Source organism: Heterodontus francisci, chromosome 4, assembly GCF_036365525.1.
Source record: "Heterodontus francisci isolate sHetFra1 chromosome 4, sHetFra1.hap1, whole genome shotgun sequence".
Taxonomy (NCBI): Eukaryota; Metazoa; Chordata; class Chondrichthyes; order Heterodontiformes; family Heterodontidae; genus Heterodontus; species Heterodontus francisci.
This window is the reverse complement of record NC_090374.1, coordinates 182526530-182550074: the sequence shown is the minus strand read 5'-3', so window position 1 is coordinate 182550074 and position 23545 is coordinate 182526530. Positions and strand designations below refer to the sequence as shown.

Below are 23545 nucleotides of genomic sequence, written 5' to 3'. Positions count from 1 at the left end.
GATCCCTGTGGCACTTCACTAGTTACAGCTTACCAACCGGAGAATGACCCATTTATCCCTACTCTCTGCTTCCTGTTAGCCAACCAGTCCTTTATCTATGCTAATATGTTACCCCCTACACCACACACTCATATTTTATGTAGTGACCTCTGATATGGCACCTTATCAAATGCCTTTTGGAAATGTCCCAAGGCACTTCGCTGAAGCAATATCAAATGAAATTTGACAGCAAGCCACACAAGATTTCAGGACGGGTGACCAAAAGCTTGTCATATAGGTAGTTTTAAAGAACATCTTCAAAGAAAAGTCAAAAGGTGGAGAGGTTTAAGGAGAGTTTAAGGCCTAAACAGCTGAAGGAACAGCTGCCAATAGTGGAGTAATGAAAATTGGGAATGTGCAGGTATCTCCATGGGTTGTCGGGGGCTACAGAGATAAGGAGGGGGTAAGGCCACCAACAAGTTTCCAAACAAGGATGAGAATTTTAAAAATCGAAGCATTGCTGACCTAGGACCCAATGTTGTTCAGTATGTACAGCGGTGACAGTTTATTTAGACTTGGTGAGAGTTAGGATACATGCAGCAGCGCTTTGAATGAACTCAGTTTAATCTAATCCCAGAAAAGGATCTCTGCTAAACTAATGCTAAAAGTCCATTTCCCACATCTCCCAGAGGTAACAAAAGATTCATTGCTGTATTTGGAACAGTTATGTTCAGTGGACTGACATCAACTGGAAACCAGATTCAAATTCATTTCATGTAGTATTCTGTATGGCCTGGGAAAACACCAATTAGCACAGCAGCAGCCATAACACCAAGTATGAAGTTTATCAGCCACAGGAATGGCAGTTATAGAGCCCACCTTGGGCATCCATCCCTGGGATCAGGCCTAGGTCCCCAGAGATTCATTAAAAAGATTTGATTGCTTTGATTCCCTTGCATCCAGCAGACTGATGACCAATCTTCTGAGCTGTGGGGGCAGCCAATCACCCAAGCTGCTCAGCCCACCCCACCTGCAGGTGTGGGCACCCACTTGGCATATTACAATTAAGAATGACCCTTGAACTCCAGGGGTGTCCACATCAAATATGCACATCCCAGCATTTACCCCTGGATGTGCGTCTATAGAATTTAGCTTCCTAATCTTTCTAGCATTAGACCGTTCATCAGATCACATTCAACTTAGAGGAAATAGGAACAAGAGCAGGCCGTTTAGCCCTTCAAACATGTTGTTTCACCATCCAATGAGATCATGGCTAATCTGTGACCCAAATCCATGTACCCACCTTTGCCTCACTGTGTTTATTCAAATATTATGTCAAAGTTTGGAGTGCAAAGTGGACCAAGTCTTGGATATATATGCAGTTTGATACTTTTATATGCTATTCAGAACAATATGCAAAGTGCTTTAAGTGGTTTGCAGATTTAAACATTTCAGTACTGCAACAACTTATCTGACCCAGCAGTTATTTTAAAAGTTTATTTAAATAACTATTGAGAACGTCAACAATTATTTAGATGGGAATATTAGCCTGAAAGATAAGTTATTCTCAAAATGTTTTGTTTTATTCTGTGTTTACTTATTCCCCATGTGATTTTGCACACTACCACAAATCCCAGCCAGAACAGAGATTGGATAATTTCTCCATCAGGCCTGGAGACTGTGCTGCTATAAATAACTGATTGATTTTGCACAGGATATTTTATTATGCAACCATCCTCCACTCACTGCATTCTGCTGGAGAATTATAAAGAGACTTTGCTGCAGTTTCAGGCATGAGCTCAGAGTCTCAAGTCCTGCCCGACCTCCAACTCATTGGCTGACAGTGAGGCCTCTGTGGTAAATATTCAACCTAAACAAAAATGATAACATGGGATGAAAATATGCAAAATGTTCAGAAATTTAATAAAAAGCACATGGAAAAATCAAAGATCTCAGCACACAATGGATTAAAGTTAATCTTTAATTCCAACCAGTTCAGCTATTAAGTGCATCAAATAAAATCTAGCTCTGGCCAAAGCAACCATCACCAATTCACAACATGCCACATGGCTGGGCCCTTGAATTCAGAGGCATCGCTCGTATCACAGGTGCCAAAAAAAAGCAAGCAAGCACAACTAGCATCAGCTTTCAGTGCATGGAATTATTGCAGAGGTGAATAAGGTGTTGGAAGTAGGAGCTTGTTACTCTGGGATACCAGATATGTGGCACTATCCCTCACTGCAAAAAGAAAAAGAGAGGGTGTTAATATCCTGTAACGTTGAAAATTTAATCACAGCAGTCACGTGTCGAGTATGATATACATTTTAAATTAGGCAGACATTATTAAAATGTATGCACTGAAACATGCAATTATTCAATCAGGAACAAAAACATTTTGCATATTAAGCACAGCCATAATTTTCTAGTTTTAACTATTAAAATTATGGTGTGCACCAGACAGTGGCAGCAGTGTGCATCATCTCCAAGATGCACTGCAGCAACGAGTCAAGCTCCTTCGACAGCATCTTCCAAACCCGCAACCTCTACCAACTGGAAGGACAAGGGCAGCAAATACATGGGAACACCACCATCTGCAAGCTCCCCTCCAAGTCACACACCACCCTGACTTGGAACTTTATCGCCGTTCCTTCACTGTCACTGGGTCTAAATCCTAAAACTCCCTTCCTAACAGCACTGTGGGTGTACCTACCTCCCATGGACTGCAGAGGTTCAAGAAGGCAGCTCACCACCACCTTCTCAAGAGATGGGCAATAAATGCTGGCCCAGCCAGCAACACACACATCCCATGAATGATTAAAAAAACAGTAGACTTTTCTGTAGTTTCAGTCATGAGTTCTGTTTGCTGTAGTTCATTGACACTCTTTTTAAACAGACTGCTTGCAGCGTGTCCAGCTGTCAGTCCTATCCCCACCTCCAATTATCTCCATTCTGGCTGAAAACAGAGGTGTCATTGCATGCAAACTTAAGTCTCTGATATAAAAGCAAAATACTGCACATGCTGGAAATCTGAAATGAAAACAAAGTTCTGGAAAATACTCAGCAAGTCTGGCAGCATCTGAGAGAAAGAAGCAAAGTTAATGTTTCAGGTCAGTGACCTTTCATCAGAACTGGCAAAGGTTAGAAATGTAATAGGTTTTAAGCAAATAAAGTAGGGGTGGGGCAAAAGAAAACAAATGGGAAAGTGTTGATAGAACATAGGGTCACAGAGAATAACTGACAAGGAGGTCATGGGGAAAAGGCAAAGAGTGTGTTAATAGTGTGCTGAAAGAAAGTGTTAGTGCAGAGAGGATGTTAAATAAAATAATGAAAGCCCTAGCCAAAAGCACAAAATGAAAAAAGTGGGCAGGCACATGGTAAAAAAAAAAAAATTGAATGTTGAAAAACTAAAATAAATAAAAAGCATAACCAGAAATAAAAAAGCGGGGGGCAGTCATGCTCTGAAATTATTGAACTCAACGTTCAGTCCGGTAGGCTGTAGCATGCTGCATTGGTAAATGAGGTGCCGCTCTTTGAGCTTACGTTGATGTTCATTGGAACAAGCCCAGGACGGAGATGTGGGCATGAGAGCAGGGGGGTGTGTTGAAATGGCAAGCGACAGGAAGCTCGGTCATGTTTTCAGACTGAGCGGAGGTGTTTTTCAAAGCGGTCACCCAATCTGCGTTTGGTCTCCCCAAAATAGCAGAGACTGCATTGTGAGCACAAATACAGTGTACTAAATTGAAAAAAAGTATAAGTAAAAGGAGTGTTTGGGGCCTTGGATAGTGAGGAGAGAGGAGGTAAATGGGCAGGTATTACACCTCCTGCGATTGCATGGGAAGGTGCCGTGGGAAGGGATGAGGTGCCGGGGTAATGGAGTGGACCAGGATGTCGCAGAGGGAACAATCCCTTTGGAATGCTGAGAGGGGAGAGGAGGAGAAGATGCGTTTGGTAATGGTATCATGCTGGACGTGGCGGAAGTGACGGAGGATGATCCTTTGGACATAGAGGCTGGTGGGGTAGAAAGTGAGGACAAGGGGAACTCTGTCGCACTTCTGGGAGGGAGGGAAAGGGGTGAGGGCATAGTTGCGGGAAATGGGCCGGACATGGTTGAGGGCCCTGTCAACCACAGCGGGGGAGAATCCTCAGTTAAGGAAAACATAACAGTTTGTTTCATCATTCAATTTTTTTTTAAACCATGTGCCTGCCCACTTTTTTTTTTAAATTCATGTTTGTGCTTTGGCTAGGGCTTTGATTGTCATCATTTAACACCCTCTCTGCACTAACGCTTTGTCTTTCACCACACTATTAGCACACTCTTTGCCCCATGACCTCATTGTCAGTTATTCTCTGTGACCCTATGTCCTATCAACACCTTCCCTTTTGTTCTCTTTTGCCACCCCCCCTTCCCACCCTTTATTTGCTTAAAACCTAATACATTTCTAATCTTTGCCAGTTCGGATGAAAGGTTACTGACCTGGAACGTTAACTCTGCTTCTCTCCACAGATGCTGCCAGATATGCTGAGTATTTTCCAGCACTTTTTGTTCTTATGTTTTTGACGTTTGTTTGCAGTATGCCAACTGGGAAGAAAAAAGTCCTTGCCTGCTGCCACCACTCGGACATCCTCGTGTGCCCGGCGCCTTCCAGCTGCTCGATGATCACCATCCTCATGCCACCAGAGGGAATGGACTGTGAGATAACAACGTCAAGTTAGAACAAATGCTGGCTGGGAGGTGAAGAGGAATGAGAATTGATAGGAATTTTGAAACTTGGATGACGTTAATTGGAGAGGGATTGGGGGAGACATACAAAATGTCTATTCAAAAAACAGATTTGATAAATAATTTCTTTTAGACAGTGTGGTACTCAACCTTCTTTGTTGGCAGATGCAAAAACTTTCTTGAGCTACCAGTTCCCAAATTGGGGCCTGTCATAATCAAAAATCAATGTTCCAAAGTTGGCCTCTTTTGGCAGTTTATTCTTGAGATACACAATATGCCCTGTAGACAGACAATCTCACCATTTCAAGTGCATTTACATGGCCACTTTAGTGCTCATTGTGAAGCAGAGTCTCTTTGGATACTGAAGTTGCTGTAAAAATCTGGAGTTGCGGCTGAAATGAATGCCAGAGAAGAGCTGCAAGACTCCTTGAAGCAGTTGGTTTATTGCTGCTTTGATGTGACGCTACATGGGAGAATAACTCCAGCACAGTGGTAAACCTAACCTGAGCTAACTTCATTGCTTAAAGTGTTCTGGCACAAATTCAACATTGTATTTCTACTGCAATGTGAATAAATAGCTAAAAGATTAAAATTCCACTGGCGTGAGATCCTTCAATCACCCCGCCATGGTCCTTGCCTCGCCAACTCACTCTCCACTCAAAAGCTTCCTCAAAATCTACCTCTTCAACCACACCTTTCACCGCCTCTTTCTTCCAAATGCCCTTCCCTTATAAAGTACATTTATCAATGCTTTGCCATGTTAAAAACATGCCAAGCTGCTGTTGAACACCCCAGAGCTTGGACTTGCTCCTTGAAGCATTAAAGTACAGCAAAACGTTGAACATTTGAGTACAAACTTACTCAGAGTCGCCTCAATTCCCATCCCTCACCAGTCAGGTCTGACTGAATTATACCCTGAAGATTGCTAGTTTCTGTCCAATCTCAAAGTGGAAAGGTTTGTGGCCTAAACTGAGAATTACAGAAACCACAATGACAGAATTAAGGGAACTAACAGAAGGGAATACATGAGAATAAATATACACGTACAACATATATTGAGTAAACTGCTTTCAAATGAATATTATTCCATTGAAGAGTCTGAAGTTTAAAACTCAGGTCTTACCTTTGTTGAGTTGGCCAAATTCACTGTGGAATACCCCAATTAGTGCGCAATATCCCACATTTTTATGTGCGCTCACAGCTTTCTGGAAGGCATTTCCCCATACAACAGGCCCACCTGGTACCATCTGGTAACTTGTTAACTCATATATACCTGTTTGGAATTAAAGGCTTTGGAAAGGTAACAATTCAACAAGCACAAACAGTGCATTACCCAAAATGCTGCTCCATACAAACAGACTACCAAATCAATCCATGTGAGTGTTCGTTTCCACAGATAATTTAAAAAAAATACAAATGGGGTCCTTGGTTTTGTGTCTTGAGAATTGGAGTACCAAATCAAGGTGGTGACGTTGAACTTTTACAGACCCAAATTAGCTCACAGTTGGAGTACTGGGCACAGTCTGAGCATCCCATGATTTCAACAATGACCCTTCAAAAGACATCTTTCTAGAATCTTGGTTCTACAAGTCTAATATATACTCAAGGGTTCAGTTCATCAAAAAAAAAAGTTGCCTATTGAAGAATTTAGTAAACAGATATTCAAAGAGAGATTAATAACTGGTACTTCACTGAACTAGGGAGTAATATTGGACTTAACCACTGCGACTGATAAAATTCAGATAAACACCAAGATCTGATACACTGGTTATAGGAGGAATATCAATGCATTTTCAGTGGCACTGCTGATTCAAAAGTGGATCCAATGCTACCTGTGCCAACCTAATGTAGTGGTTGTCAACAAGGAAATGTTCTGTTGCCTACAGCATAAGGTAAGGTGATACAGCCAACAAGCCAATGCATGTCATGACACCAAGCCATCCTAACATGAATTGGAGCTACTTTTGATATCTAATTTGTGGAATCAGGTATTATACATGCACACAGTTATAACAATTGGACGATACAGTAGTATGCATAACGGGCACTCCACGTTCCTGGAAAATGCACTACATTAAGACATGTCTAAATCACATAACCTGGTTTGCACAAATCAGATGAAATTAACTGATTCACATCGCAACTCGAGACTCAAGACGGCAAGTTAGACGCAATCATGTCACTACTCATCTAACCTTTAACCAATTAGCCTGCAGTGACACTAACTGTTAAAACTCTGATATAGTTGATGGCTGTCTCCTCCCCCTTTTGACTCTTTTTTAAAAAAAAAATTGAGATGGGGATAAACAAAAAGAACTTTCTGGTGCAACTGGATAAATCATTGAGCCATCAACCTTTGACCTTAGGTTTGAACTAGCTTAGGCTGAATGAGGACAGAGGTCATATCAAGATGCTTACCTTTTTTTGGCGGCGCCTTCAACTTTGCCCATGGCACCTGGTAGACTATCTCACTGGTTTGACCGAGAAGCATTGGCAGCATTTTTGAGATATAATTTTGTTGCCACTCTTTATCTTTTGTCAGGGCTGCTCGTACTGCTGATCGTTCCATGTAACTGTCTAAGGAAAAAAATGCTTTTAAGTAGTCTATTATTCATACATGCAATATATAACAAGTCTTACACATAGCACACACCTCCTCTACTTGCAATAAAATATTACATATAATCACATTGTTTATACTACACCTGGCGGTCACATTGAAATCTCAGCACACACACAAATATGCACTAATCTTCCAATCTTCCCAGCTCCCTATTTACAGCTCCATGGTAGGTAGTGGTGTGGCCCATAGAGACACCATTTTTGAAACAGGCACTGGAGTGTACTCCCAAACTATTTGCTTTCAAATGTTAGGAACACAAGAACAGGAGTAGGCCATTCAGCCCCTTGAGCCTGTTCCACCATTCAATTTGATCTCTGCAGATCTGTACCTCGACTCCATTGTTCCACCTATTCTCTGTATCACTTGATCCTTTTATTTAACAAAAATCTGAGTCTTGAAAGCTCCAACTTTTCTAGCAACCACAACTTTTCAGGAGAATTCCAAATTGCTACTCATTGTGAAAAAGAGCTTTCTTATTTCTGTCTTAAAAGAGCCGAGCTCTAAGATTGTACTTCCTTGTTTGATATCTCTCCAACCAGAGGAAATAATTTATCTTTATCTACTCCATAGAATTCCTTTATCATGTGAAATATTTCAATTAGATAACGCCCTAACTGTCTAAACTTAATACACGTCTTCACAATTTAAGCTCATGTATCATTTTGGTGAATCTCCACTGCACCCCCTCCAAGGCCAATATATCCTTTTCAATGTGTGGTGTCCAAAACAGAATGCAGTACGCCAGATGGGGTCTAACCAACACTCTGCACATTTGAAGGATCACTTATTCCCCTTTGTGTTTAATTTCCCTCGAGATAAAGTCAAGATTTGAAGAGGATTTTTGATTAAGTTTGTTCTCATCACTAAAAGCTAATGATTTGTGCACATGGACACTCAAACCTCTTTGATCCTACACAGTTCCTCAACTCTCGCCAATGAGTAAGTATTCTGATTTGTCATTCATGGATCCAAAGTGAATGGCCTCACACTTTTCCACACTGAACTCCATCTGCCACATTTTTGCCCACTCAATCTGTTCATACCCCTTTACAACTTTCGGCTCCTATCTCCACACTTGCCATGTCTAACTGGATGTTACCTGCAAATCCAGATATGCAACTCTATTCCATCATCCAATGGGAGATAGTGACGTAGTGGTAACGTCACTGGGCTAGTAAGCCAAAGGCCCAGGCTAATGCCTTGGGGACATGGGTTCAAATCCCACCACGGCAGCTGGTGGAATTTAAATACAATTAATTAATAAAAATTTGGAGTTGAAAAGCTTGTCTCAGTAATGGTGTTATGAAACTATCGATTGGCATAAAAACCCATCTGGTTCATAAATGCCCTTTATGGAAGGAAACCCGTACCTAGTCTGGCCTACAATATAACTCCAGACCCACAGCAATGTGGCTGATTCTTAACTGCCCTCCTAAATGGTCTGGTAAGCCACTCAGTTGTAAAGGGCAATTTGAGATGGGTTAACAAAATACTTGCCTTGCCAGCGATGGCCACATCCCATGAAACAGAAAAAGTCCTTAACATATGCAGTGGAAAACTGAGGCCCCAATACAGATCCCTGGAGAACACCACCTGTCAATACCCTGCAAATTAGAGTAGATTCCCTTTATCCCTAATCTCCGTCTCCATCTCCCAACCAATTACCAACCCATATCACCAGCTTTCCTCCAATTCCGTGTGCTTTTATTCTTACTAGCTCTTCTACAAAACTTTATCAAATGCCTTCTGGAAATCCACACCGGAAATGTCTACTGACTGTAACTCTGCTTTTCCACAGACCACCCTTACTACCAGGTATCAAGCTTCCTCAACTCCTTGACCTGCATTGCCCCTGCCATAAACAGTCAAGCCAAAAAATCTGGATCAGTCAATTCACTCACCTGCAAGCACTGTGCAATGACAACAAACAATGGCTTTATTAAAAAAGTATACACTTTGTGAAGATTAAGCAAAGACTGGATTTAAACAAGCATAACAGCACATAGGGAGGCCAGTCAATCTGGCTGTGCCTGCTGTCTGAAAGATTAATCCCACTCCCCTGCATACTACTTTTCAAGAACTCCAATTCCCTTTTCAAAGTTACAATGGAACTCCATGTTTGAATCCCTCCAATCAGGTTTCTGCCCCTGCCACAGGACCAAAACAGTTCTTATCAAAGTCACAAATGACATCCTATGCGACTGTGACAAAGGTAAATTATCCCTCCTCATTCTTCTCTACCTGTCTGCTGCCAGTAGTACAGCTAACCTTGCCATCCTCCTCCTCTAAGGCCTCTCCACTGTCAGCCATCTGGGTGGGACTGCACTCGCTCAGTTCCATTCTTATTTAATCGTAGCCAGATTATCACTCGCAATGGCTTCCTTTCCTGTCCCTGCACTGTTACCTTTGGTGTCCCCAAGGATCTATCCTTGGCCCCTTCCGATTTCTCATCTCCATGCTGCCCCTCAGTGACATCATCTGAAAGCACAGCATTAATTTTCACACGTAGACCGACAACACCCAGCTCTACCTCACTACCACCTCTCTCGACTCCTCCACTGGTGTCAATTTATCAGACTCTTTATCTGACGGCCAGTACTGGAGGAGCAGAAATTTCCTCCAATTAAATATTGGGAAAACTGAGACTATTGTTTTCGGTCCATTCCCTAGCGACCAACTCCATTCCTCTCCCTGAGAATTGTCAGAAACTAAAATCAGACTGTTTGCAACCTTTGTGTCAATATTTGACTGACAGATGAACTTCTGGCCACATAGACGTGATCAGTCTGCCCATTTCCACTTCAGTAACATCGCCCAACTTCGTCTCTGCCTCAGCTCATCTGCTGCTGACACAGAGTCATGCCTTTCTTACCTCAAAACGTGACTATTCCAACACTCTCCCACTGGCTGCTCGCCCACTTCCTAGCCTCTGTAAATTTGAGCTCATAAAAAACTCGGCTGCCTGCGTCTTAACTCGCACCAAGTCCTTTTCACCCCATTGCTGGCCTTGCCTTCAGTTGCCCGGGCCCTAAGCTTTGGAATTCCCTCTCTAAACCTCTCCACCTCACTTTCCTCCTTTAAGACACTCCTTAAGATCGCTTTGACCAAGCTTTTGGTCATCAGACCCAAGATCTCCTTATGTGGCTCAGTGTTATATGTTGTTTTATAAATGTTCCTGTGAAGCACCTTGCGACATTTTATTAAGTTAAAGGCGCTATATAAGTTGTTACTGTTGAATCTGCTTCCATCACCTTCTCAGGCAGTGCTTTCCAGGTACAATTTACTAAGTGAAAAAAATTATTTTGCCTGCCCACATCCATCACCCCCAGCTTTTCTGAATTTTAAATGTGTATACTCTGGTTACCAACCCTTCTCAATGGAAAGAGTTTCTTCCCATCGACCTTATCAAAAGCGCTCATATAATCTCCCCTTAACCTTCCCTGCTCTGAGAATCATCCCAGCTTCTCTAGTCTCTCCACATAACTGGCATCCCTTTAAGAAATTAGGTTAGCTATGCTCTAATTTTTTCTCCTTTCGGACCTTACGAAGCCAAGCCCTGCAGTAAAGGAACAGATGCCAACTCTCCACAAGTACACCACTTCAGCCAGACACTAGGACACATGCAGGAATGAGCAGAGCACTTTGAGGCCACCCACAGGGAAGAAGAAAAAGCCAGAGCACCCACTTACCATCTTTCAGATTAGGAGCTCAGCAGAGGGAAGGACCGGGAAACACACTCGGGTCCAACCCCTTCAACGCTCTGCACAACAGTGTTCCAATACATTTGCCATTGTGCCTTTAGACAGTGCAATTTCTGCTTCTGAATGGATTAAAACAGGCTATTAAAAAATATACTAAAGAGAATATATTATTTCTTTTCTTACCATATTTCCAAATATGAAAGACTTCATTCAGGCACCCAATTTCCACAGTCCAGTAACCAATTAGCTCAGAGTAGGCTGTACGTAGGTGGATATTACCATCTGTAAGCTTCAAAAAGTCAGCCACCTTCCCGGGCTGCAAGGTGTAAGTGCGGAATTCATAAAAAGTGCCATTTTGCTGCTGGCCTCCTGTGGAAGTTCCTATAGATCTCTGCAGAAAAAAGGGATCACATTTATGTGGAAAACGACCAGATGCGGCTTTTCTATTGTAGGCCTTCATGTCATCACCAAACAGGCTCTTGCCCATTACAACACCTGTACGTGAAGCAACATTTGTGCTGAACTCCACAGTTCCTTCAATATGCACACACACCATTTTGGCAATGTGAAGGGGCCTCAAATTAATTAAGCTTCACGCTTCCCCAGAAGCCGCAATTTCATGAAGAAAGACTCATCATTTTTGTGCAAGCTTACAAGATAAATTCGGTTATTAACAGTTTATATAGGTGGTATGTCCAGCCCATTAAGGTTACGTATAAATGATTTTATAGCTTTGCTGTCTCCAACCAGGTTTGTTGGCTCATGCTATTGATTTAACTAACACCTCTTCAAAATAAAAAGCAATGACAGAACAATGAAGTGCTAAATTTCTCCTCATCTGTCTTAAATGGGCGACTCCTTATTTTTAAACAGCGATCCCCAGTTCTAGATTCTCCCACAAGAACCATCCTTTCCACATCCACTTTATTTTTTTAAAATTCATTCATGGGATGTGGGCGACGCTGGCCGGGCCAGCACTTATTGCCCATCACTAATTGCCCTTGAGAAGGTGGTGGTGAGTTGCCTTCTTGAACCACTGCAATCCATTTGGGGTAGGTACACCCACAGTGCTGTTAGTAAGGGAGTTCCAGGAATTTGACCCAGCGACAGTGAAGGAACGGCGATATAGTTCCAAGTCAGGCTGGTGTGTGACTTGGAGGGAAACTTGCAGGCGGTGGTGTTGCCATGTATTTGCTGCCCTTGTCCTTCTATTTGGTAGAGGTCGCGGGTTTGGAAGGTGCTGTCTGAGGAGCCTTGGTACATTGCTGCAGTGCATCTTGTAGATGGTACACACTGCTACCACTGTGTGTCGGTGGTGCAGGGAGTGAATGTTTGTAGATGGGGTGCCAATCAAGCGGGCTGCTTTGTCTTGGATGGTGTTGAGCTTCTTGAGTGTTGTTGGAGCTGCACCCATCCAGACAAGTGGAGAGTATTCCATCACACTCCTGACTTGTGCCTTGTAGATGGTGGACAGGCTTTGGGGAATCAGGTGGTGAGTTACTCGCCTCAGGATTCCTAGCCTCTGACCTGCTCTTGTAGCCATGGTATTTATATGGCTACTCCAGTTCAGTTTCTGGTCAATGGTAGCCCCTAGGATGTTGATAGTGGGGGATTCAGCGATGGTAATGCTGTTGAATGTCAAGGGGAGATGGTTAGATTCTTTCTTGTTGGAGATGGTCATTGCCTGGCACTTGTGTGGTGCGAATGTTACTTGCCACTTATCAGCCCAAGCCTGGATATTGTCCAGGTCTTGCTACATTTCTACACGGGCTGCTTCAGTATCTGAGGAGTCACGAATGGTGCTGAACATTGTGCAATCATCAGCGAACATTGCCACTTCTGACCTTATGATTGAAGGAAGGTCATTGATGAAGCAGCTGAAGATGGTTGGGCCTAGGACAGTACCTTGAGGAACTCCTGCAGTGATGTCCTGGAGCTCAGATGATTGACCTCCAACAACCACAACCTTCTTCCTTTGCGCTCGGTATGACTCCAGCCAGTGGAGGGTTTCCCCCGATTCCCATTGACCTCAGTTTTGCTCGGGCTCCTTGATGCCATACTCGGTCAAATGCTGCCTTGATGTCAAGGGCAGTCACTCTCACCTCACCTCGAGTTCAGCTCTTTTGTCCCTGTTTGAACCAAGGCCGTAATGAGGTCAGGAGCTGAGTGGCCCTGTCGGAACCCAAACTGAGCGTCACTGGGCAGGTTATTGCGAAGCAAGTGCCACTTGATGGGACTGTTGATGACACCTTCCATCACTTTACTGATGATTGAGAGTAGTATGATGGCGTGGTAATTGGCCGGGTTGGACTTGTCCTGCTTTTTGTGTACAGGACATACCTGGGCAATTTTCCACATTGCAGGGTAGATGCCAGTGTTGTAGCTGTACTGGAACAGCTTGGCTAGGGGCGTGGCAAGTTCTGGAGCACAGATCTTCAGTACTATTGCCGGAATATTGTCAGGGCCCATAGCTTTTGCAGTATCCAGTGCCTTCAGTCGTTTCTTGATATCACGGGAAGTGAATCGAATTGGCTGAAGTCTGGCATCTGTGATGCTGGGGACTTCAGGAGGAGGTCGAGATGGATCATCAACTTGGCACTTCTGGCTGAAGATTGTTGCAAATGCTTCAGCCTTATCTTTCGCACTGATGTGCTGGGCTCCCCCCATCATTGAGGATGGGGATATTTGTGGAACCACCTCCTCCAGTTAGTTGTTTAATTGTCCACCACCATCCACGGCTGGATGTGGCAGGACTGCAGAGCTTCGATCTGATCCGTTGGTTATGGGATCGCTTAGCTCTGTCTATCGCATGCTGCTTACGCAGTTTGGCAAGTCCTGTGTTGTAGCTTCACCAGGTTGACACCTCATTCTGAGGTATGCCTGGTGCTGCTCCTGGCATGCCCTCCTGCACTCTTCATTGAACCAGGGCTGGTCTCCTGGTTTGATGGTAATGGTAACGTGGGGGATATGCCGGGCCACGAGGTTACAGATTGTGGTTGAGTACAATTCTGTTGCTGCTGATGGCCCACAGCTCCTCATGGATGCCCAGCTTTGCATTGCTAGATCTGTTTGAAATCTATCCCATTTAGCACGGTGATGGTGCCACACAACACGATGGACAGTATCCTCAATGTAAAGGCGGGACTTCGCCTCCACAAGGACTGTGCGGTGGTCACTCCTACCAATAGTCATGGACAGAAGCATCTGCAGCAGCCAGATTGGTGAGGACAAGGTCAAGTATGTTTTTCCCTCGTGTTGGTTCCCTCACCACCTGCCGCAGACCCAGTCTAGCAGCTATGTCTTTTAGGACTCGGCCAGCTTGGTCAGTAGTGGTGCTACCGAGCCACTCTTGGTGATAGAAATTGAAGTCCCCCACCCAGAGTACATTTTGTGCCCTTGCCACCCTCAGTGCTTCCTCCAAGTGGTGTTCAACACGGTGGAGTACGGAGTCATCAGCTGAGGGAGGGCGGTAGGTGGTAATTAGTAGGAGGTTACCTTGCCCATGTTTGACCTGATGCCATGAGACCTAATGGGGTCCGGAGTCGATGTTGAGGACTCCCAGGGCAACTCCCTCCCTACTGTATACCACTGTCCCGCCACCTCTGGTGGGTCTGTCCTGCCAGTGGGACAGGACATACCCGGGGATGGTGATGGCAGTGTCTGGGACATTGTCTGTAAGGTATGAATCCGTGAGTATGACTATGTCAGGCTGTTGCTTGTCTAGTCTGTGGGACAGCTCTCCCAACTTTGGCACAAGCCCCCAGATGTTAGTAAGGAGGACTTTGCAGGGTCGACAGGGCTGGGTTTGCCGTCGTCGTTTCCGGTGCATAGGTCGATGCCGCGTGGTCTGTCCGGTTTCATTCCTTTTTATTGACTTTGTAGCGGTTAGGTACAATTGAGTGGCTTGCTGGGCCATTTCAGAGGGCAGGTAAGAGTTAACCACATTGCTGTGGGTCTGGAGTCACATGTAGGCCAGACCAGGTAAGGAGAGCAGATTTACTTCCCTAAAAGGACATTAGTGAACCTGATGGGTTTTTACAACAATCGTCAATGGTTTCATGGCCATCATTAGACTAGCTTGTTAATTCCAGATTAATTAAATTCAAATTCCACCTTCTGCTGTGGTGGGATTCGAACCCATGTCCCCAGAGAAATACCCTGGGTCTCTGGGTTACTAGTCCAGTGATAATACCACTACACCACTGCCTACCCTGTTGTTAAAATAAAATACATGACATGGGTTTAAATACTGGATCAAACATACAGCTTCTTTAGAAAAATACTTTTGTTTTCAAAATTCATTCATGGGATGTGCGCATCGCTGGCAATGCCAACATTTATCACCCATCCCTAATTTTCCTTGAAAAGGCAGTGGTGAGCCACCTTCTTGAACCACTGCAGTCTATCTGCTGTCGGTGCAACCACAGTTAGGGAGGAGTTCCAGGATTTTGACCCAGTGACAGAAAAGGAACGACAATATAGTTAAAAGTCAGGATGGTGTGTGATTTGCAGGGAACTAGCAGATGGTGGTGTCTTCATGTGCCCATTATCCTTGTTCTTCTAGTGGTAGAGGTCATAGGTTTGGAGGGTGCTGTTGGAGGAGCCTTGGCAAGTCGATCTTGAAGATGGTACATATTGCTGTCACTGCGCCGGTGGAGGAGGGAGTGATTGTTGAAGGTTGTAGATGGGATGCTGATCAAACAAGCTGCTTTATCCTGGATGGTGTTGAGTTTCCTGATGTTGTTGGAGCTGGACTTATTCAGGCAAGTGGAGAGTATCCAATCACACTCCTGACTTATGCCTTGTAGATGGTGGATAGGCACTGGGGAGACAGGAGGGGAGTTACTCACCGCAGAATTCCCAGCTCTGACCTGCTCTTGTAGCCGCAGCACTTATGTGGCTGGTCCAGTTCAGTTTCTGGTCAATGGTAACTCCCAGGATGCTGGCAGTGGGGGATTCAGCAATGGTAATGCCACTGAATGTCAAGGGGAGATGATTAAATTCTCTTGTTGTAAATCGTCATTGCTTAGCACTTGTGGGGCACTTATCAGGCCAAGTTTGAATACTGTCCAGGTCTTGCTGCATGCAGACTTGGACTGCTTCGTTATTGGAGGAGTTATGAATGGAACCGAATACTGTCCAATCAGCGAAAATCCCCACTTCTGACCTTATGGTGCAGGAAGGTCATTGATGAAGCAGTTGAAGATGGTTGGGTCTAGGACACTATCTGGAGGAACTCCGGCAGTGGTGCCCTGGGACTGATGATTGGCCTCCAACAACCTTTGTGCTCAGTATGACTGCAACTAGTGGAGAGTTTTCCTCCCCAATTCCCATTGACTTCTAATTTTGCGAGGGCTCCTTGATGCCACATTCAGTCAAATGCTGCCTCGATGGCAAGGGTGGTCACTCTCACCTCGCCTCTCGAGTTCAGCTCTTTTGTTCAGACCTGAATGTTAACTACTTCTCTCTCCACAGATGCTACCAGACCTGCTGAGTATTTCCAGCACTTTTTTTTTATTTCAGATTTCCAGCATCTGCAGTATTTTGCTTTTATCTTTGGTCAATGTTTGGACCAAGGCTATAATGAGATCTGGAGCCAAGTGGTCCTGGCAGAACGCAAATTAAGCATCGGTGAGCAGAGGACTGGTGAGTAAGCGCCGCTCAATAGCGCTGTGGATGCTACTTTGCTGAAGAAGAGTAGACTGACGATGTGATAATTGGCTGGGCTGGATTTGTCCTGCTTCTGGTTGACGGGACATACCAGGGCAATTTTCCAGGGTCGGGTAAATGTCAGTGTTGTAGCTGTACTGGAACAGCTTGGCTAGGGACGCTGCTAGTTCTGGAGCACAAGTCTTCAGTACTACAGCTGGAATGTTGTCAGGGCCCACAGCCTTTGCTGTATTCATTGCACTCAGCTGCTTCTTGATATCACGTGGAGTGAATCAAATTGGCTGAAGACTGGCATCTATGATACTGGGGACCACAGAACGAGACCCAAATGGAACATCCACTTGGCACTTCTGAATGAAGACGGTTGCAAATGCTTCAGCCTTGTATATTGCACTGTCATACTGGGCTCCACTATTATGGAGGATAGGGATGTTCGTGGGACCGCCTCCTCTGGTTAGTCATGACTGAATGTGGCAGGACTGTAGAGCTTTGATCTGATCCAATAGTTGTGGGATAGCTTAGCTCAGTCTATAACATGCTGTTTTCATTGTTTAGCTTGCATGTAGTCTTGTACTGTAGTTTCACCAGGTTGGCACCACATTTTTAGGTACATCTGGACCTGGAGTACTGTGTGCAGTTTTGGTCCCCTTACCTTATGAACAATATTATTGCTATAGAAGAAGTGCAATGAAGATTCATCAGACTTGTTCCCAGGATGGCGGGACTCTCCTACGAAGAGAAACTGGGGAAACTGGGCCTATATTCTCTCGAGTTTTGAAGAATGAGAGGTGACCTCATTAAAATACAAAATACTTCAAGGGTATTTTAAGATATAGGTTAGCCATGGAAAAGGACAAGGAGCAATCCAAAGTAAAAATACTAAATTGGAAGTGGGGCAATTTCAGTGTGGTGAGAATGAACCTGTCCCAGGTAAGTAGGAATCAAAGATTGACAGGCAAAACTGTAACGGAACAATGGGCTGCCTTTAAAGAGATGGTTCAGGTACAATCAAGATACATTCCTACAATGGTGGAAAGGTACAACAAACAAAGCCAGAGCTCCCTGGATGACAAAAAGAGATAGAGAGCAAGCTGAAGCAAAAAAAAAGGTGGCCTTTGACAGATGTCAGGATGGTAATACAAGTGAGAACCAGGCTGAACATAGAAAGTTCAGAAGGAAAGTGAAAAAGGAAATCAGAGACAAAAAGAGAGCATATGAGAAGAGACTGGCAGTTAACATAAAAGGGAATCCAAAAGTATTCGGGAGTAAAAAAGTAGTAAGACGAGGAGTCAAATTGATTAGGGACTAAAACAGAGATCTACACATGGAGGCAGAGCACATGGCTGAGGTACTAAATGAATACTTTGTATCTGTCTTGACTAAAGATGACACTGCCAAAGTCATAGTGAATGAGGGGGTAGCTGAGATACTAGATGGGCTAAAAATTGATAGAGGAGATATTAGAAAGGTTGCTTGTACTTAATGTTGATAAGTCACCAGGACTGGATGGGATGCATCCAGTATACTGAGGAAAGAAAGGGATGGTGCCAGAGGACTGTGTAATTGAAAATGTTACACCCTTTTTAAAAAAAAAGTGCAAGGATAAACCCAGCAACTACAGGCCAGTCAATTTAACCTCAGTGGTGCAAAAGTTTTTAGAGATAATAATCCAGGACAAAATTAACAGTACTTGGACAACTGGACGATAAAAAGGCAGCACGGATTGTTAAATGCAAATTGTTTTTATCTAGCTTGATTGAAATTTTGATGGGGTAATAGGAATGATTAATAAGGGTAATGTGGTTGATGTGGTGCAAATAGACTTTCAAAGGGCATTTGATAAAGTGCCATATAATAGGCTTGCCAGCAAAGTTGAAGCCCATGGAATAAAAGGGACAATGACAGCATGAAGTTATGATATGAAGTTGGCCAAGTAACAGGAAATAGAATAGTGGTGAATGGTTGTTTTTCAGACTGGGGGGGGGCGGGGCGGGAGAAGAGGTATACAGTGGGGTTCCCGAGGGGTCAGGGCGAGAACCACTGCTTTTCTTTATATACATTATGAATCTGGAGACTGGAGTTGAAGATGGCCAGGCAGGTTGAGAAAGTGGTTGAAAATACATACGGGATCCTGGGTTTTATCAATAGAGGCAAAGAGTACAAAAGCAAGGAAAATGATGAACTTGTATAAAACTCAGTTTTGGCCTCACCTGGACATCAAATCTGGGCACCACACTGCAGGAAGAATGTGAAGACTTTAGAGAGGGTGCAAAAAAGATTAGGAGAATGGTTTCAGGGATGAGGGACTTCAGTTACATGGATAGACTGGAGAAGCTGGGGTTGTTCCCCTTAGAAGTTTGAGAGGAGATTTGATAGAGGTGTTCAAAATTACGAGGACTCTTGATAGAGTAGAGAGAGAAATTGTTCCCATTGGTGGACAGTCGACAGCTAGGGGACACTGATTTAAGGTTATTGGCAATCGAACAAACAGCAACATGAGGAAAAACTTTTTTTTTAAATCACTGCGAGTGGTTCGAATCTGGAACGAACTACCTGACAAGCCGATACAAAATCGGGGCTTTCAAAAAGGCAGCTGGACAAGCAGCTGAGGAGAAAAACATTGCAGGGCTATGGAGAAAGAGCAGGGGGAGTGGGTCTGGCTGAGATGCCATTGGAAAAAGCCCACAAAGACACGATGGGCGAAATGGCCTCCTTCTGTGCTGTAACCATTTTATGATTTTATGAATGACTGCGGCAGTCACTTTTCAGATAGGCAGTTTACTTTATACAAATCCATTTCTGTTCAGTGTCAGCTGTAGCTCAGTTGGTAGCACGCTGGCCTGTAAGTCACTAGGTTGTGGGTTCAAGTCCCACTCCAGAGACCTGAGCACATAATCCAGGCTGATGTTCTGCTGCAGCACCAAGTAAGTAAAATGCACCAATTCTCCTTCACTAATGGAAAAGTCTTGCACTACAGAATTATAAAATCTATTTCCCAGAGCCAGAGAGGTTGTTCAGTAGGAGTTATGATTCAGTATGCCGTTAAAAACACAGTTACATCTCATTAACAAAGTGCACCGTTTGCAGGGTGTTTTAACAGCGATATTGGAACGTAAAATGTAAGTTCTAGTCAGTTATAATTGACTGCAGTCTGCAGGAACTTGAGCAGTACACAAACTGTGGAGGTACAGTAGAATCATAAAACAGCCATTTCTGGATCTCCCCGTTTAATTGTGCATCTGCACACTACAGAAGTTGCCATCAGTTTCAGAGCAGTGATGAAGGTGAATGCTGGCATGGCACTGTCATTCCTACTGCTAAAACTGGTCCGTTGCTGTTTTTGGGACCTTGCTGTGAACAGATTGGCTGCCGCTTTTCCATTACACGAGTTACATTTCATTGGTTGTAAAATGCTTTGCAGTCATGAAAGGAGCTGTCTAAAAGCAAGCTCCTTTTTCTTTAGTTGTTGTACTTGCCCATTCCAAACTGCCCCTTTCCTTAAAAGTGGCCCCAATGCACTGAACTTGTCACTTGCTTGAAATTTTAAATCATTACTTCAACATCTCTTAACTTGATTTTAAAAAAACAAAAATTTATAATGAAGGATAGAATGTTTTTTAAAAAAAAACATTCTGCAACTAAACAGCCAGTTTGCATTATAAGCTTTCATCAACTGATCTCACTCACTGGTCCTGGCTGAAGGGAGTCTTTTATGTGCAAGGTTTTCTTCGGACACAATCCCTTACCAAGGGCTTGGATTCCCAGAAATTGCTACGTGCAGCTGGTCCCGCTCCACTACTCCAACAGCATTGCTGACGTGCTTCACTGCATGCAAATTGGAGTAAGTTTTCCCGGCCCTACAAATAATTCTGAATGTTAACTTCACAAATCGTCAACCCTATTGAAAAAAAAAATAAAATATGCCGATTCTATCTAGGAAAAGTATTTCACGATCATGCAAAATTCTCACTTGAGAAAACAGAAGCTGAAATTAATTGCAAGTTTCGAGGTTAGGAAGAAGCAAGAGGTCAAAGATCGCAAAATGGCAAGGGATTGACCTCCAAAAAAAGGACTCTTGCAGCCCCACAGCCATTGTTTTTTTTTACCTTTTGTCCCGGATTACTGGGCAAGAGGAGGGACCGTGGAGCGGCTGCATAGATTCTGCTTAATATACTCCTCAGGCTGTACATGGCAATGGAACACGGAGATCAAGAATTGGAACGTTGCAACAACGAACTCGAACGTAACGACACTGATATGGAATGTTGCAACAAATGTTTGGAACACAGCGCCCACGACTGAGCGTTCCAACCGCCAAAGTGGCAGGGCAGTAAGCGAAACAAAGCAGAGATCGTCCACCAAAATCAACCCGAACGACGTACGGAAGCCGTACTGACACACACACAGCATTTGTGGATTTCAATCCTTTTAAATACGAGAATTAGTTGTGTATTTTTTGGTGTATGAGTATTATTTTTGGAGATGACTTATCAGTTCTGAGAATTAAAATTACCTCTCTTTCCCACCAAACCAGAAATTAAACACTTTAGTACACCCAAGAATAAAAATAAACCAAACCAGGTATCTTTAGACAACAAATTAACTATCTATTTTAAAATTTGTACATTTCAGTTGAAACATTACTGCGAATTCCAGAAAACACAATCAGTCAAGAGAGAGTCAACCTTGAAGTAAAGAAAAATAATTTTTGCTACCTCTTAAAAAGGTTTTCTTTTCTTCTTAGGCAATTAACACAGCCTGTGGCTCATTGTAGAATTTCTGCTGAAAGATTTCTTTTCCTTCAAGGCAAGCACGCTTCACTGGTATCTCTCTGAAAACTGGTTTCAACCAGTCCCTGCACACAGTCCAATTGAAACATTACACCATGTGACCTCCTCACTCATGCTGTGGCCTAAGAGACAAGCGCAGCTGTGGCACACTGTGCCTCTTAGCCTTTAAAGGCACACTGCTTTAATCAGAGGAGAAATAAAACAAAGTTCCATTACAGTATCTTCAGATTAACTTAAATTGAAGATTTTTCTTAAATCAAAATGTTTTTGCTTCCCTTATTTTATGAAAGTCACCACCCACGTCACATCATTTATTTTACCTGCAACAAAACTGAATCAAATGGCAGCCAGCAGGCAGCGTCGCACCCCACGGTTCAGTGATGCCTTCCTGCAGGTTCTCCTCCAGGCCATCAGGGAAAGTCAGGAGGTCCTCTTCACTGTAGATGAAGTCAGAAGACCCTCCTACCTCATCAAGGCAGCCTGAATGGAGGTAGCAGAGGAGGTCTCGAACCGTGGGGTCACTCAAAGAACAAAGAATAGTACAGCACAGGAACAGGCTATTTGGCCCTCCAAGCCTGCGCCGATCTTGGTGCCTGCCGAAACTAACACCTTCTGCACTTCCGGGGCCCATATCCCTCTATTCCCTTCCTATTCATATATTTGTCAAGATGTCTCTTAAACGTCGCTATCGTATCTGCTTCCACCACCTCCCCTGGCAGCAAGTTCCAGGCACTCACCACCCTCTGTGTAAAAAACTTGCCTCGCACATCCCCTCTAAACTTTGCCCCTCGCACCCTAAACCTATGTCCCCTAGTAACTGACTCTTCCACCCTGGGAAAAAGAACATAGAACATGGGTGTAGTGCTGCAAGTGCAATGACTTGCACAGATCGATGAGGGTAAGTGGTCCTGGCGAACCAGCTCCATTGTTTCCTTCCATGGCTCTGCGTCTTTAAGGCAGATGGTATGCAAGGCATGCAGTGGACTGTGTGAGGAGCCTTAATGCCATTCAGTAAATGATGTTGCACCAAGATGAAGATTGTCATTATTTATGTGATTGGATCTGTCGTGTGAAAGCCAATGCAGAATGAATGATGTTGATGCATCATTTGCCATGTCAATAAATCTGCACTGTCTGCTGCCGGATAAGCGAAGCCACAACCAGCATGAGCATGCTAGAACGGGAGGAGCGGTCACTGACATAAGGCTGCTGACCATGGCTGAGGAGCAGGTGTCGGAGATTGCAAGTGGAGGGAGGCAGGGTGAACGGAGATGGTGAGGTAGGAGCCACAAGGCATAAGGATGAAGTGTCACCGATGTTTCTAGTGCCTCTGTTTGTGTCTCCACTGCAGGTGCCCATATTCGAGTCACAGAACTCCACGTGGCCCAAGAAACCTCCTCTGGGGAGGAAGATGAAGCCAATGCCCTGGGGGTGCACCATCACCTGCCTCTTCTTCACCCTCTGCAGATACATTAACACGGTCCGCGGGGGATTTAAGATTAGAATCTGGGTCACAAGCTGGTGTGCACGACACAGACATGTCCCAGCAGCTGAGGCAGTATATGCCAGCCGGGTCCCCTGACAATCGGAAGACTGCTGGGGACCAGACCCCTGCTCAGCCCACTCTCATGATGATCCTCGGTTTATTGCTACGAGAAATTTGCTGGGTGTGCAGCAAAGCCATGTGGAAAATATGTCAGAGATGCCTGAGGCCATGCGTGACTTTGTGCATACCATGGCGAAGTCCCTGCAAGCCATGATGTTTGCTATGTCCCACACATTTGAGTGTATGGCTTCCTCAGCCAAGAGTTTGCCGAGCTCTGTGGCAAGTCTGATTGAGCACTCGAGCCATATGCGCTCTGACCTGCACTCATCAGCCTGTTGCTGTGGGCATCATGCAACAGAGTGTAAGCGAGAGGGGGTGAGGAACCTGGATCTCCCTCCGGGTGCTCATTCCCCTCAGGGAGACAGGCAGGTGCCATCATGCACCCAGATGGAGGAAGACCGTGTGGCAGCTGCCCCGGGGCCTTCCTGCCAGGACACCCCCAGAGTAAGCAGCAAC

The 23545-nt window shown here is 44.3% G+C and overlaps 1 protein-coding gene across 2 annotated transcripts; it reads right to left on the bottom strand.

Moving 5' to 3' along the window:
* Window positions 1-1946: 1946 nt before the first annotated feature.
* On the bottom strand, window positions 1947-21076 carry nipsnap3a (nipsnap homolog 3A (C. elegans)). Of its 2 annotated transcripts, XM_068030683.1 has the most exons (7): window positions 20800-21076; window positions 20440-20550; window positions 11207-11414; window positions 7118-7276; window positions 5823-5972; window positions 4581-4667; window positions 1947-2217 (listed from the first exon to the last, which is right to left on the bottom strand). In XM_068030683.1, exons 1-7 carry the CDS (start codon window positions 20881-20883, stop codon window positions 2141-2143), a joined length of 876 nt encoding a protein of 291 aa, XP_067886784.1. In that variant the 5' UTR covers window positions 20884-21076; the 3' UTR covers window positions 1947-2140. The 2 variants fall into 2 exon arrangements, with proteins under 2 accessions (XP_067886784.1, XP_067886785.1); XM_068030684.1 differs by lacking the exon at window positions 20440-20550 and having other exon boundaries at window positions 20800-21074.
* Between the last annotated feature and the right edge of the window lie 2469 nt (window positions 21077-23545).